The sequence below is a fragment of the Gallinula chloropus genome (assembly GCF_964237585.1).
Source record: "Gallinula chloropus genome assembly, chromosome: 2".
In the NCBI taxonomy this organism is placed as follows: Eukaryota; Metazoa; Chordata; class Aves; order Gruiformes; family Rallidae; genus Gallinula; species Gallinula chloropus.
This window is the reverse complement of record NC_140086.1, coordinates 37,926,489-37,942,764: the sequence shown is the minus strand read 5'-3', so window position 1 is coordinate 37,942,764 and position 16,276 is coordinate 37,926,489. Positions and strand designations below refer to the sequence as shown.

Genomic DNA, 16,276 nt, shown 5'->3' with positions numbered 1-16,276 from the left:
TTCTCTCCCTGTTGTCTGTTCTCTCCTGAAAACATCTCATTCCTTCCTTCCACCAAGGGCTGCAGTGGTCAGTGTCATTTCTGTCATTCATACACATTACCAGTATACAGATCCCTTTACTATTCCTAAATCATCTCCAATTACTAAATGTCATCTTGGTGTGCAGGGATGGGGGTTTTTATGCATTCTTTTCAGTGAGGCAAATTTTCCCAAAATCAAAATAAGAAAATAACTAATCTTTTGTTTACTATGTTGAAAGTAATTTTATTAGTATTTGAACGCTATCCTAAGTAAAGTGAGTGTGAAACCAATGTGTTTCACCTTCTTGAAACTCCATTTTGTTCAAATTCTTACTGTTCATTAGACTGTTGGGTATATGGAGAGGGCAGAAGATGTTTTGGGGTTTGTGGTGAATGAAAGAAAGAAAGGGTAGAGACCGATTGTCCAGTGACTACAACAATACATGGGTCTTTAAAGTAACACCTCTCCCATTATTTTTTTAAATTGTAATTGCTGAGGTTTGTTTTCAGCTAAGAAAAGGGTCAGATTGCATCAGCTATTTAAATATTTGGATGCCACATAATATCATTAGTCATGCAATACTTAGCTTGTTTTTCTAGTTCTCCCATTTAATCTTTTATTATGTCTACAGTACCACATGTTACATATGATTCAAAATTTATGTTTAAGGTACCACAGCCACAGCATAGTAAGTAAGACTGAATGTAAGCACCTTCATGCTATTAGGTATGTAGTATATAGGAGAAGACAAATTGGGTTCAGTGTATAGAACTACAGAGATCATTGGTGAAAGCTGTTCCCAGGTGCATATCAGTCTTGTTGCAGACAGAACTTCTCCGAGGCTGGAACGGGCATCAGGAGCAAAGCAGTTAAATTTTACTGGGAGAATAACCTGTATTGGGACTTCAATGGAAAGTCAAGCAAGACCCTGCTCTGAGGGTAAATTTGTTGAGGAAGTGTGGGGACACTGCCTTCACACCAGAAATAACACTGTCATAGTCATGGCTAGCTCCATGACTATATGAAAAAATATATATATGGATATTAGAGAATATTTACAAAGTGAAACATAGCTCGACTGAGATGAGGATGACAGAATTTAACACTACTGAATCGCTCCTGGTGCCACTAGAGGTCAGCACTAGTCATTAAATAAATATCCTGGAAAATCTTATTGCCAGTTCTTTAGAAGGAGGGGAGATTTTTTCAAAGATACGCTTCACTTTCTGTCTCCGCTTGTGGTGCAAGTACGTGTGAGCTCATGCTGCCAGTGCTTTGACATGGTTGGAAGCAAACCCTTTCTTCTCCAAGCTGTGCTTCCCCAGCACTGTCCATGAGCCAACAGTCCCACACTGTTCCTTTCAAGCTGTACCTGTCCTGGGATGCGCAATACTGAGTCCTGTCCTAGCAAAGGCTTCCCACCAGCATCAAGAGCCCAGAAGAGCTGACAACCAGCTTCCACTGCTTTAAGGACTGTCTCAGAAGTGTGACAGTGGGGAATCAGGCCCAAAGACAGGCACTTGAAACAGGGTAACTCACTATGCCTTATGTACCTTGTGCTTTAGAAAGATGCTACCCTTCTGTTGCAACCCCTGAGTTTTCCACCATCGCTGTCTGGCCTGCTGCAAACACAGACATTGCTTCCAAAACTTTAATATGGCTATTATTGACAGGCAATCAAATATGGAATTTCCTTTGCTATAAAGAAGATAATGTTGATGGCATAAGCAGTATGATCATCGTGTTTTTAAACAACCTTTAAAAGAATCTTTATCTTTGTTGAAACTTGCTAAACGATGCAAATCAGTTGGCAGCCACAAGCCGGCAAATGCTTGTGATTTATGCTGCAATCTGTGCTTTCAGCATATATCCCTGCCTCCTCTAACATGGTAGCTGACCTGCTATCAATACACAGTGTTCATGCTCAGTGTAATAGCTTTCACCAAAACTTTAACGTTTAGGCACTTTACCTTGCTTTCCTTCCACTGAATCCTCTGTGCACATCAAAGCTGGGGAAAAAAAATAAGGCTGAACATGCTGTTTAGAATGATTTTATCTCTACTGCAATATTTGGTGGTGTTTTGTAAGTGTCTGTATACATGCACACATATACAGATGATTTTTGTTTTCTGGGGTGGGTTTTTTTTTTTTTCATGTTTAAGAAAACTGGCTCTGAAATATCATCCTGACAAGAATCCAGACAACCCAGAGGCTGCAGAAAAATTTAAAGAGATCAACAATGCTCATGCGACACTGACTGATCTGTCCAAGCGGAACATATACGACAAGTACGGATCATTAGGGCTCTATGTGGCAGAACAGTTTGGGGAGGAAAATGTTAACACCTACTTCATGCTCTCAAGCTGGTGGGCAAAGGTAAGCTGTTACTTCCTTTGGAAATTAAACATTACAAGGCACAGAGACAATTATCTACACGAGTAACCCCCTGGTAAACACCATCTCTCTCTACAGGCTTACCAAATAATAAGATCTAAATGTAAATGGCTACTAAAAGCTTAATTAAACAACATAATTGGGAAACTCAACAGTGGCAGATTGTCACTGACTGACTGAACATCAGCTCAGAATAGTGCTACTATAGAATGTTTTCTTTTTCTTTCTAACTTGGTAAATAGTCAAGCAGAATGCATGTTTTGTAACACTTTCGGACATTAATCAGATTTGAATCTAGTGCTCCAGGTTAATTTTGACTGTCTTTTCAGTAATGACTAAAAAAAAAAATGACTCACTGTTCAAAAATGAGAAGCCCCACTTATGTGACAGCCAGTTAATAAGTTATTGCAGCACAAATTTAGCTGTGTTCTTTGCTATATATAGCACATAGCGTAAGTAAGCAATAATCATGCATAACTCTCTGATTATGGTGTCATGTATGTGCCCTGGCGAGGGGGTTAGAGAAAGGAAGTGGGAGAAAAAGTGATGAGAAGGGTGGAATGGAAGAGAGCAGGGAAGTAAGAGAATGATGCATCAAAACCTGGCATATTGCTCAAGGAAAAACCTCTCGTGGGATGTTCTAGTCATAAAGGAGTTGTGTTGATGTGCACTCTCATGTTGCTGGAGTCCTCTGATGTTTGCATCTGTCAAATGCCAGTGTTTCTGTTACACAAGTGTAACAAACCAACAGAAATGCAAATGTGCAGAATCCATACTCTCCCCACCCAGTCCCAGCAACAGGAGAAGAGGAAAGCAAGGACTTGGCTGGGATAGGTTGGAAAACGACCTGTGCTGTGTGAAGCAAGCACACTACGACAGCTTTGATCTGAGAACCGTGGAACATGGACTCCTGTGCTCAGCACGGGTCCGGCCAGTGTTTCACTGCCCCACAGCCCCCGTTCAGACTGGCTCTTCTGTGGGTCTGAGAAGCCACAAGTTGTCTGCTGAGTCAGGGTGAGACAGAAGCCGTTTGAAGGCGGAACAGTGAATGAAGGGAACTAATGAATAAAATACCTGTGTTTAAATTGCACTTGCAAAGGCCCAGTTGCACCCCTTTAGAAGGGGGCTGGAGGCTTTCTGCCAGCAGCTGCCAGCAGCGGGATGCTGCTGCGGGCTGGACCCCCCACCACAGATGTTGTCTTCTCCTGATGGATCATCCCCTCTTATCTTTGCTGTCCACCCTCTCTCTTTGTCCCCTTTGTCACAGCTCAGAGGCCAGGAAGCATTGCCTTAGAGCTGAGAGAGCAGCAGTGCCGACCCTTTTAAACAGTCTCGGTAAACAAGGTTTTCGTCACTACTTGCTGTTCCTCTAGCTTTTATTTCCTCTTCTGTTTACTGATCTTTAATGGAGATGTTATGAGGTATAAAATCCTCTGTGGTTAGAAAAACAGGAACAGAAATAACCGCTGTTGCTTCAACTCATAAGGAGAGCAGCGTAGAGGGCAGAGAGAACTTACTAAGTCCTTAACAGCTGATGGAGCAAGGCGTGGATTGTTTCAAGGAAGCTGCACCCCGGCAAAACTAATCACTGCTTCCTGGTTTTTAAAAACTCTGTGCATAAAATCCAAGCTATGCCCACAGGTTGATTTGAGGTTTGTCACAGGTGGTATCTCTATTCCTCTCCCAACCCAAAATCTTGACACCTGCAAAGTCTAAACAGGCCACCGAGTGGTTTTTTTCAAGCTGAGATCACTATTCCTCATCTCTTTTTAACACATACACAAATGTTGGGTCAGTCACACATTTTTATATTGGCCATCATAATACTTTTTGAGTCTGAGACATCATTTGCAGATGACCTCTGGACCCCTAATTTCCTCCATTGTGGTAGAAGACAGTAGGGACCACAGCTCTGGCTTGTTATCTTCCTCTTCAACTGCGGACATTCCCGGTAAATCCTCTTCCCTATCACACTCATACTGAGCAGATCTGACAATGGTGAGGAGGTGTATCATTAGACGTAAGGAAAATCATATGAAAGGAGAAATGCAAAGTGAAAATTACTTTTTTTCCAGAGTGCCAGACTTAGCAGGTGTATCAAACTGGAAACATACTGACATGGGTAATGGCAACTTTAACTGCTTCTCCGCTGGCAGGCACCGGGCTTCTTTGTTTAACTGCTTTAGCAAAAACCCAGTAATTCTCCCTCTACCATGAACACAGTTTATTGATCACATCAATAAGCTGATTCCTGATTTGCTGTGACAACATAAGCAGAAGAAATCTTGAAACATTTATTTTCCCGCTACGGTTTTATCCTGGGTTTTGTTTGGGTTTTTTCTTTTTTCATTTATTCTTCTCCATGGCATAAATGATGAACAGCCAGATAACTTATTTTGGAGGTTATGGCATTTATAAAAGTTTCAGGTGTCCATTGGAAGGGAAACATTTTAAAACAAAAATTCATAGTCCTTTTCATTTAAAAGCACCTCACTCTCAACATATGCCTATATTAATATTAGGCATGTAAATATTCTTATTACCTTCAAAGATGATTCAGTCGTCCCCTGCTAACATTGCCTGATACATGCAGATATAGCTAAGTGTTATTTACATGGCTTCATTGTCAAAATTTGACAATACCCTGACATTTGGGCTTGTTTTCTTCCTCAGCAGCCTGTTTTTAGTAAAAGGCAGGCTGTATATCTCTAATGCTCTTAACGAGGGGCAATGGTTTTAAACTAGAGCAGGGTAAGTTTAGATTTGACATTAGGAAAGACTTCTTCACTATGAGGAGCTGGCGTTCCTCTGCTCCTACACCACTGTGTCCATGAAGTGGCTGGCGTTTGTCCTTTGCCACAAACACCATGGTGCAGGCCTGGATCCACCCTTGGTAAGGAGCCAGGCTGCCATCGTGCACGCACGGAGCATGGGGCAGCAATGCCAGCCAAAGGGCTCCCCTCCTGCAGCTCCCCTCCCACTGCTGCTGACATGACAAGCAGCTGTGGAGCTGAGCTGTTAGCCCCACCGGTGATCTCATCTATAGGAAGAAAAGCTCTGGAAATTAAAGTTTTCTGGCTGTTGAATGTGGATGGAGATCTCTGGTCTCGGACCCAAGCAGTTGTGATGGCTATGATAAAGCCTCCATGCTTCATGCCACAGGAGTGAGCAGAGGGTGATGCTGGTGGGAACTTCTTGCTGCCTGAGTCCCCAGATCAAGAAACCACAGCCCAAGGAGTCTAATTTAGGAGTTGTCACCTGTGTACTTCTGCACAGGCTAATGAGGAGTAAGAGAGACACTCCTAGAGGGTAATTCAAATCCTCCTGGGGCTGAATCACTGTCTGGAAGGGCTTTTAGCTTTCCATTGACTATGTGGGGAGCCCACGGGGGCTACAATCCTAATTTGGATGCCTTAGTTCAGTGCCTAAAGGTATGTGGGATGCATCTGTGTCTTTGCTTCTTTTTCTCTTGCCTGTGTTATTGACAAAAAAACCTGCTGGTAAATAAGTGTTTGCGAAAATGATCTTGGAAAAATGAGTCATTTTTAAGATGGAAATGAGTCATTTTCAGGTGGGTGGGGTTTTGCATATGGCCTGGAAGATTTTTTCTAGGGGCCATCAGCTGAAGAGAGACTTTCAAAAGTTGAGCACACAGGCGCCTGTTGGTTGGTGCCTTCTTTGTGGATGTGGATCTGAATAGCAAGCAGGAGCTGGTGGGTGAGGAGGAGTTTGGAAGATCTGGCCCTTGTTTAGGCACTCGGCCAGTGGCTGGCCTCCTTGAGTGCCAAGCACGTGGGAACCTGAGTTCCTTTGACAATTTGCTGTCGTCAGCTGCAAAAGGCTACCAGGAGTTCCAGGAAGGTCATTGCTCACAGGGTTTTCCTCCTGCTGTGTTTAACCCAGGGCTTGTTTGCAGTCTGTGGCTTGCTGACGGGCTGCTACCTCTGCTGCTGCTTCTGCTGCTGCTTCAACTGCTGCTGTGGAAAGTGTAAACCCAAAGCACCTGAAGGGGAAGAGCGTGAGTTTTGTGTGTCTCCAGAAGATCTGGAAGAGCAAATTAAGAATGACATGGAAAGAGGTGTGTATTATAGGGGCTTACTGTGTGGCAAAGCTGTTCAAAACAGTCCTTAATGCCTGTGGGCCAGATGTTCTGCTCACAATGCTGAGGCTGCTTCCAGACACCAGTGGAGACACGCCAGTTCACTCCAGCTAACACTGTGACCTGATGAACTTCCTAAGCTGCATGAAAAACTAAACTCATGGAACTAACAATTAAATATCTCCGTATCACTTATGAGAGACATGGACATTAACAGTCTTAGAGTCTTAGGGCTCATCTTGAGAGAAGATGTTCCCCCTCTAGCCCCATGCCCACACCGCTCCATATCCTAGCTCCTGAGCTCAGAGGTTAGGCTCTGCCTGCACTGGTGCTTCCCACACCTGATCTGCCTGAATAAGCAGCCATTTGTTTTTTATTAATTTAAAATTTATCAGTGACCGTGGTGGGCCAGCTGTGCTCATTTAAGAAAAGATGTCAAGAAAAAGACGCAGAGCTGCCACCAGTAAGCCTGCACTGTAACTGAGGGAAGTTTGCAGAGGAGCTGCTGCTGCCCTGCCCCTCTCCCATCCTGCCCCCAATCTTCTCAGTGTCTTCTGCACTGGCAGTAGCAATTGTGCTACCTTACCAGGAGCCAGATCGGATACAATCCAGGTTAAAACTAATCCTCCCAAAATAGTGTGTAGTTCCCTGCCCATTTAACTCCCCACCACGCCTCATGGTGGGGCAGGCCAGCTGCTAATGTTATCTCAAAGAAAGCAGCAAGAGCTCCCTGCTGGGGACAGTGGGACCCCCTTTGCAGCAGGTGACCCTCTCTTCTCAGCTTTGCTGTGTCCCCCAGCTGCACAATGAGGTTCTGGCTATACCAAAGGATGATGTTGAGGATTTCCTAATTTGACAATAGAGTGGGTTACATATTTGAAACAAAGAGCCCCATCCTCATCTGCTGAAGTGGGGCAGAGTTGTGCCTTCATTTTCAGAGGAGTAAGAAACATACCAAACCAGTTAGAGTCGGACACGTGCGGGACAGGCTGAGAGACAGGGTGATCCTTGCTCCAGCAGTAAGAGGCCAAGACATGAGAGTCAGACCTAGGGCGCTACTTTTCAGTTGCAAATTGGTACAAACCATGGTAAGAATCACACTTTTTTGTGAGGAAGGCCCTAAGCAGTCAGCTCCCCCTTCTTCCCTTCTATTGTTATGGAAGGTCTTACGCTGTTATATTCCTACATTTATTATGCTTAAATTAGCTCTGCCAGATTGCGAATGTCATGTTCCCTTAGCAGGAAGAATCTTCCCTCCCCAAAACATTTCACACAAATTTACCCTTCCATAAATATGTAACAAAACACTTGTAGTAGCTGAAACAAATGCTATTTATATAACTGATATGCCAACGTGTGGTGGTGTTTTTAAATTGGCTTTGCCTAGAGATGTATCAAGGTAAATAGTCAGCTTAAAAAATTCATCATACTTGAGCAGTCTCTGCAAAGGCAGCGAAAACTATTAGTGAAAACTTTATAACCACAGTGCATTATTTGAAATAAATGTGATGTACTCAAAGGCATTAGGCACCGGGAAAATGCAAAGTGAATATGACTCTTGATATATATGTCACCACAGCCAAGTTTGAAATATGGAGATGGAACTCTGAAGGATAAGATTTTTTAATTTAATTTTATTTTATTTTTATTTTATTTTTTTTTTAAATTTGCTCTCTCAAAATCCAGCACAAAATTCCCCAGTGGCAACAAAGAAAATTCTTGCACAGGTGGTATTTATTGGCATTCAGTAATTTAAGCCACCTCTGCAGCCCTTTAGTCCCACCAAGTCTCACTGAGATATCAATTTTTAAAAATAATTTTAAATGTTTAGCAGAGTACCAGTATAAAAAATTAATTTAATGTGAAATTCTGTGGTTTAAGTATTTTGAGGACAGTATTAAGGGTATAGGTAGGGCCTGGAGAGAACTAGTTATTTCTACCTTTCCTGCCCTTCTTTTCAGTCTTGCTAGGTTTTCCTACCAATTAAAACCAGCCTACTTCAGTGCAGTAGAAGTTTCTATCTTTTAAAATTGGATTAAGTGAGCAATATATCAGGAATAAAAGTAAAGACTTCATGACAGAGGATAATGTGAGCAACTCCTTTGCAGTTGAAAGGAAAGTATTAGACACTCTATTTAGCAAAATGAAGGATAACCAGCTCAAACAACACTTCCTCCCTCCCTGCTCCCCAGATTTTAGGGATGCTGGCCAAAACAACGCAGCTGACTGAGAGTGACACAGATTGGGCTTTCCCACCAGACATTTTCAAATGTTGTGCCACAGAAACGAATACTCAGGGCTTACTTTATGTAAATAATAGAAATGCTCCTATAGGTAATTCAGGAACAAACTGTAATCACCCCTGCAGCAGATTTCATTTTGGAAGAGGAAATCTTATTAGGATCCAAATCATTCACATGCCCTCCACCCGCAGACTGAGCATTCTAGCTGGCAATTAATTTCTGTGCTTCCTGCTGCCCCTGCTAGCCAGAACTTTTTTACTAAGGTCAAGATGTAGATTACCAAGCCAAATACTCTGTAGTCAGTCATTGCTCTTCTGAGGAATGCAACATTGATAAAGCATCACCGTTCCTGGTGTTAGAAAGCTCTGAGAGTGAGTCCCCACCGGGTTGCTGCACTCAGGGGGAGCTGCTTGGAGCCACCCCTATCGTGTGGGAGAGGCAATATGTAGGTTGTGGGGGTTGAGATTTGGACTTCATCTTTCAAGCTGGCACAGCACTAATAATTTTCAGAGTCTCCCCCGTTTCTCCTCAACAAAATCAAACCATTACAGTTGATCTGACTCTTCAAATTAATGTATTTATTAGTGGGAAAAGATACGTGAGATCAAAAATTCAATGATCCATTCCTTAAAATGTAAAGGCAAAGCGAGTTGGCCCTGAAATCAACACCAGCATGTCAAAGGCTTCAGCTCTGATGCAATGGCATAGTCTTCTAGAAGAAAGCTTTATTCAAATATATGTGACTAGTTCCTGTGCTGAACTGGTTTTATAACCTGCTGTGAGAGATTCATTTCACAGCAAGTACTTCCACAAGTAGCAATACCATCAGAGCTAAAGGAATTGGGGGATGTGCAAGCCCTGGCCTGTACTTAGGTTACAGCGATTTCTTCTCATGACTGTTGATTGGTACCACAGAGGACTGAGGCCTAATGTACAATAAAAGACCAAAAGAATCGATCTTGTACTTGGATTGTTACATTTTAAATGTGACTTTCTCAGGGTTTCAGATCAAACATGACATTAAAAAAAGTGTAAAGCGGGGTAATGGGTGGTGTCATGCCATGATGTTATGGGTGACCTGCAGCAGGAAGTATCACTCACTTGCCCACAGCATGGAGACATGTGAATAGTTCATCCATTCCACTCACACACACGGTGCAGGTCACCAGATTATGCTTCCACTGAAGTCAGTGGCAAACTTTTTGCTGACTTTTGTGGTCCCTGAGGAGGTGCAATTGGAATTTGGCTTGCCTTAGTACTTCAGGGTGCAATGACACGCTCAAGCAGTTTGGCAGGTCTGTTCTCCTCTCCTGTTTGGTTATCATCATGAGAACAACGCAAGGCATTCCTAGACCAACTTCCATTTTACAGAAAATGAGATCTGGGAGAAAAAAAGGAAAAAAATATAAAAAGAAAGAAAGAACAATAACAATAAAAAAGAACCTGAATAACAAAATACTTTCCCAACTCAGAAGCAGTAAGTTTTTAGCACTTCATTGTCTCCTCCGCACTCCATATGATACCAATGTAGGCGAAGAGTGAGCAAGAGCTATCTATAGAAAACAGTTTAAACTGTGAATTCTGCCTCCCCTCCATTCTGCAGCTCTCCATTAGCAGGCTATATTTGTACCAGTTATTATACCATGGGTCCCTGCTCTGATAAAACCCATCACAGAACTTAGAAGGGTGCGAGCAACAAAATACCTGGGGAGGTGTCAGCTGAGAACTGTCTGCAGATCAGCTGGAAGCAACGCCACCGATTCACGGTGGGTCCTTTTCCCTCACAGCACATCTGGCTATCACAGCAAAATTAACTGCTAGTCTCTGCCCTCCATCCATGATCTTCCATAAAGTGAACAACTCGGAGGCAGCAGAGGGTGGGAGGGAGTGTTGCTCAGAAATCTAGAAAATACATCCCAACTTAAAAATGGGTTGGAGCTGCCAAACTAATCTCTGCCTGAGCTCAGCTCTACACATTAATTACTCATAGACTTTTAGAAGTTGTGAAACATGTCTGCCTTTGACCTTGTGTCTAAATACGGAATTGCCCATACAGAGAAGCTGCCTGGCATTTAATCATTCTTGCCTTTCACCTTGACGGAGTCAAAAGTTGTTCTACCCCCACTGAGGGGAAGCCGTATGGCATGCAATTAGATTCCTGTTCTGGGTTAAGTTACTCCTGTACATTACATCTCTTGCCCATGATTCATCCCATCAACTGTCATGTAAACAGGAGGAAATGTCAGATGGATTTTTTTCTGAACATTCGGTCATTTGGCAAAAAAAAAGGCATCATTTGTATTCAATTACTGTGAAGGCTGTGAGTATCAAGATTTAGATAGTCCAAACTTTTTTTCATATGAAACCACTTGACTGTGATGGCTGAACCTTTACAAGTCAGTCTCTGAGTCTTGAGTCCCCTCCTCCTCCCCCCATCCTGCAAAGTGGTGTGTTGGAAAGAGGCCCAGGAGAAGGACAGCCAAACCTTGTTCATTATCAAAGGGAACACAGAAGCCGTCAGGGAACTCTGTAAGGACTTCACGTCCCTCCTCTCTACAACAAACACATTTTTTACAGATATATTGGGAAACCAAACACATAATGCATGGAATGAGAAAGTACGAAGCAGTAAGGATTTATATAGTAATAATACTGGCAGTTCTAAACTCATTAAAACAGTAACTCTCAAAATCCTATTGCAAATATATTACATAAGACTTCAAAATGTAATTTAACATTTTTATTTAATTAGCTGGCTTTCAGAATATATATATATATATGATTTCTTCCCTCTCAAGTACATTACTGCTCACGCAATTTCATTTTCCCCTCTGACTCTCTTCTTTGGTTACTGTTAACTTTGCCTTCTTCAAGGCTCATTTCTGGCCCCTCCTCTCTAACACTGCCAAGGTTAGTGCTTGCTGACTCACGACAGCGCTCATTACATTCAGACATATGTGAGAACAAGCGCTTTGCAATTGGGACACGCAGGGACCCTTGTCTCACAGCCTCTGCAAATCACCAGGTACAGCTGATGTCCAGTTCAATAACAGTAGCACTAGTCACCCAGAAATCTGCCACTGCACGTGGATAGGGAGTAAGAGCATTTGTAGACTTGGTGTGGGCATCGCCATCTCTCCAGAAAGCGTACTGCTGCCTGTGAAGCCAAGGTTAAGCCATAGCCACACAGCAGATGAAACATTGTGCCGCTAATGAGAAGTCTGGCTTTGGTAGCAAGCGAAGGATTTCTCAAGTATTGTTTTTCTTCCTCCCCAATTTAGATGGAGAAACTCCTATTGTGCTTCAGCCGACTAATGCAACTGAGAAGACCCAGCTAATAGGGGACAGCCATCGGAGCTACCGCACAGACTCCTAAGGCCGGCAAGCATGACCTGTTGGTGCTGCCCACTGAGTATCACAGAGAGAAAAACCACCTGAGAAACTCTGCAGCCTGTATTTGTAGTTGTCTTTAAGCTAAGCAAGAGTAACCTGAGAGTAATTTCCTATCAAGGCAGAATCTCTCTCTAGGCCACTTTCAGTAGGTTGCTATCTACACCCTGCAAGGAGGTATGTATGGTCGGTACAGAGTTCTACGGACCAGCATGCTTGTCTTTACAGCCTCCAACTGCCCGTCTCTGCACAGTCTTTCCCTCTAATAATGCTCCCTGTGCTATCGTAGCTCTTCTCCCTGCCGTCAGCTGGGGTTTCACGTCGCAGACACAGTCCCAAGTCCACTTCCAGACACACCAGCTCTGTCTCTTCCTGTCCTGAGAATGTTCCTTGTGTGCGGCAGTTTTGCTGGACGTGAAGTGTTCCTGTGAGGGAGCCCTGGAAATGCTCTTTAGCAGACCCCAGAGGGAAAGTCAGAGGCAAGTCAGACTGGGCTGCCCTTCCCAGGGACAAAACACTCTCTGGAAAGCAGCTAGCAGCTTGCTGGGGCCCAACAATTATAAACCTGAGCCTGGGAAAGGTGCTTTGGGATCGTTCTGCTGGTGGTTACCATGCAGGTCACTCCAAATCCAGGAGCCTCATCCAACACCAGAAGCACATGTGCCTTCCCCTTCATAAGCTGCAAATGCAGGAGATGGAGGGCAAAGACCCCGTGGAGGGGAAGGCTGGCCCTGAGTTGCCCCAGAGCCTCTCTCCTCTCACCGTAGCTGGTGACAGCACCATGGCAAAGTTGCCCCCATTCCTACATGGACAGGCCTGCTGCCTGTGCCAGGCAGCCTCAGCTTCTCCTTCTGCAGCTGCAGTGTGCTGGAAATTGATCCCCAGCCAGCAACTTTCTGCCAGCTTGCTGATTCCACTGTGCTCCTGGCTGTCGGCCCCACTGCCCTGCTGGCACTGGGCTGGAAGCCATCGTGCCAGCGCTGGCACTGGGGCTGCAGGAGCAGCAAGGACTTGGCAAGGCAGGCAAGCAGCAGAGGAGAGACTGTCCTCCTCAACAGTCCAGCTCATAGGGGTGAGTTTGGGTCCCCCCCTCTGCCCCAGCCAGAGGGGCTTTAAGAGCACACTGTGTGATTTTGCATAAAGAGGTGGAGATGAGACGTACCTTCAGCGGTACTACTGCACACATCGGTGGAGATACGTGTGGTGTGGCTAAAGCAAGCTTGAAGAAATTGGGCCTCTAATTTGTAAGAGCTCAGGAAATACCTCTGAGACCTTAAACTTAGCACTTCACTGGTTCGATACAGTAGTTTAAGCCTTAGACAGCTGAATTACTCTTTATTGATCGTGTTATGTCAATCATTGTCAGTTCTGTGCATTTGCTATTTTTGCTGCTCTAATCACAGTGCTGTGGCCCAAAGGGGGACATAATGTACCACTAAATTATATAGACCAGTGAATATATAGCCAGTCAAAAGTGTTATTCCCTTCCTTAAAATTGGATTCTGCAGTTGTGAAACATTATTGTCTTCCTTCTATTCTCACCTTTCACATCAAATGTCATTCATTGGCAGCTTAATATATGGGGAAAAAGTGTTTCATCACACTAGCTGTAACTCCAAAGTCAAGAAATAGCAGTTTTAACATTTCTTTAAAGTTCCCATAACACATGGACATTTTAAAAGCCATTAATTCCAGTTCAGGTTATATATCTGTTCTCCAGGTGCAGGCACTGGGGGCAGCTAGCGCTCACATTGCCCTCAGAAATAGCTCTGTTTTTCTGCTTCAGAGAAGAAGGGAAGTCCTGGCATGGCTGGGGCCGTGCACAGGCTCTTGCTCCGCTCCTACCCGTGGGCTCCTCTTTGTCCTCAGCTCCATGTTGCACATAGTTTTGGAGGCCACTCATACGTACGTAAATCCAGACTCCCACCCTACCTGCCCAGCAGAGCTGGAGGGATGTGCCCCATTCATCCCAGTGATCACAGCGGGGCGGGGGGGGGGGGGTTGGTGACACCAGCCTGGGGATGAGGAGATGTGACACCAGAAGGAACGTTCCCCACAGTAGCCCAGTGCCAGACATCTTCCCAAGGGGTGGCTGGATCGGAGGGCAGGTGCGTCGGGGTGCTGGTGCTGTGAGACAGGCAGGGCACAGCCCGTGCTGTACGTGCTGGGGCGCACCAACACCCACTCGCCCGAGCGCACGCACGCACACAGCTTCTGGCTGTATTCAGTCCTCCCCTTTGCACGGTGTTTGCTCCGGTGGGAGATGTTATCTCCAAACAAAGGGGCAGGGACAGCACGTAGCAGGCAGTAAATAAATCCGCAGCTGAACCGATTTCTTAAATGTCACTGTCTGGCAGAGAAATGCCCTGTGGAAGTGTAGCGACCGTGTCGTTTCTAGCAGAGAGTTGGGAAAGGCATAGGGAGAAAAGCCTGGTGTAAATCTACATGTTTTCTGTGGAATCCAGAGTCCAAAGGAGGCCACAAAGATGATCATGGGGCTGGAGCACCTCTCTGATGAAGACAGGCTGAGAGAACTGGGCTTGTTCAGCCTGGAGAAGAGAAGGCGCTGAGGAGACCTTATAGCAGCCTTCCAGAACCTGAAGGGGCTACAGGAAAGCTGGAGAGGGGCTGTTTGTCAGGGAGTGGAAATGACAGGACAAAGGGTGATGGGTTTAAACTGAAAGAGGGCAGGTTTAGATGAGATCTGAAGAAGAAATTCTTCCCTGTGAGAAGGGTGAAGCCCTGGCACAGGCTGCCCAGAGAAGCTGTGGCTGCCCCCTCCCTGGCAGTGTTCAAGGCCAGGCTGGATGATGCTTTGGGCAGCCTGGGCTAGTGGGGGGTGTCCCTGCCCATGGCAGGGGGATGGAACTAGGCAGGCTTTGAGGTTCCTTCCAACCCAAGCCAGCCTGTGATTCTACAATGATAAGAATCCTTTCCTGTGTGGAATCTCTCCTCCTGCTCCCATGGAAGTCACTGAGAATTGAACCCTTAATTTCAACAACAGCTACAGAGCAGACCTAAAGCCAGGGAGGGAAAGATAAATCCCAGATTAACAAAAGTAATTGGGGAGTTTTTTCACATACACCGCCTTCAATGTCCCTGAGGATCCCACTCTATGGGCCAGAGCCAAATGTTACTGAAATCAAAGAAGCTATCTCCATGGGCTTGAGATATACCGCAAGTCATGTGGTTCTTATTTACTCTTTCTAAATGAGAGATTTTTCTTGCTAAAGATTTATGACTCGATCTTGCAGTGTGATGCAAAGATGGACAAGCTGCTGCGTGTTTGCAAAGCCCTTCTACTTACACGGGGATTTGTACAGGAGAGCCACATTGCGTTATCTCAGCTAGCCAAAAAACTCAGAACAAACCAGTGACCAGCCCTCCGAGTGGGTTCTCCAGGACTTGCAGCTTCAAAATCTGGGTGTCCAAACCCATAGTTTAATTCCAAAGAAAAAATTTAGTTTTCAGAGTACCAGAGTATCTGCTTCTCTCACCACTGTCAGGGCCAGCAACTCTGAGGACACATGGAGAAAGAATGAATAAGGGTTTCAGGACTTAGCTCTTCAGTGTGATCTTACTCATTTGTTTGCTTTTCAGAAAAGATCCTAACATGAACATAGCTATGTTCACATGATCTGTTTCAGCATTAAGTTCAGTTGCACATCCATTAATCCTCTCACAATGTACAGATCTTCACTTTTTTTTTCCCGTTTTGCTGCTTTTATTTATATGTAAAGTACTACACACTAAAATCTACCTTTGCTGTCAACCACTCTGACTAATAAAGGTTGCATGTATGAATTGTAGCACTCCCTTTACTTTTCCATAGCATCAACAACTTAATTCTGGTAACAGAGAAGCTGTTGAGACAGCTGTCTAAAATTACAGCTTTTCACCCCAGCAAGTGGCAGGCAGCAACTCTGGGCTTCCCCAGAGAGGAACTCGGTCGTGGATCGCAGCAGATGAGCCTACCTATGCAAAGCAGCCAGAGCTTGAGCGCTGCACGTTGTAAAGCCATTATGCACTGCAGAATGCTTGCCTGTCTTTAAAAAAGAAAACAAACCCAAACCCAAGCCCATCAGAGAGATGAAGCGATAGAAGGCAGCAGTCTCACTGGCAGCAGTTT

The 16,276-nt window shown here is 44.6% G+C and overlaps 1 protein-coding gene across 1 annotated transcript in view; it reads left to right on the top strand.

The window, feature by feature from the left end:
• The window catches only part of DNAJC5B (DnaJ heat shock protein family (Hsp40) member C5 beta), a gene marked incomplete at both ends in the record, with an annotated part of 29,921 nt that extends 17,788 nt beyond the window's left edge, over positions 1 to 12,133 (top strand). Inside the window, 3 exons of the mRNA XM_084259979.1 lie at positions 2,184 to 2,397; positions 6,319 to 6,493; positions 12,039 to 12,133. Of these exons, the coding sequence (XP_084116105.1) occupies positions 2,184 to 2,397; positions 6,319 to 6,493; positions 12,039 to 12,133 (484 nt within the window). The remainder of the gene's footprint in view (positions 1 to 2,183; positions 2,398 to 6,318; positions 6,494 to 12,038) is intronic.
• Positions 12,134 to 16,276: the final 4,143 nt, after the last annotated feature.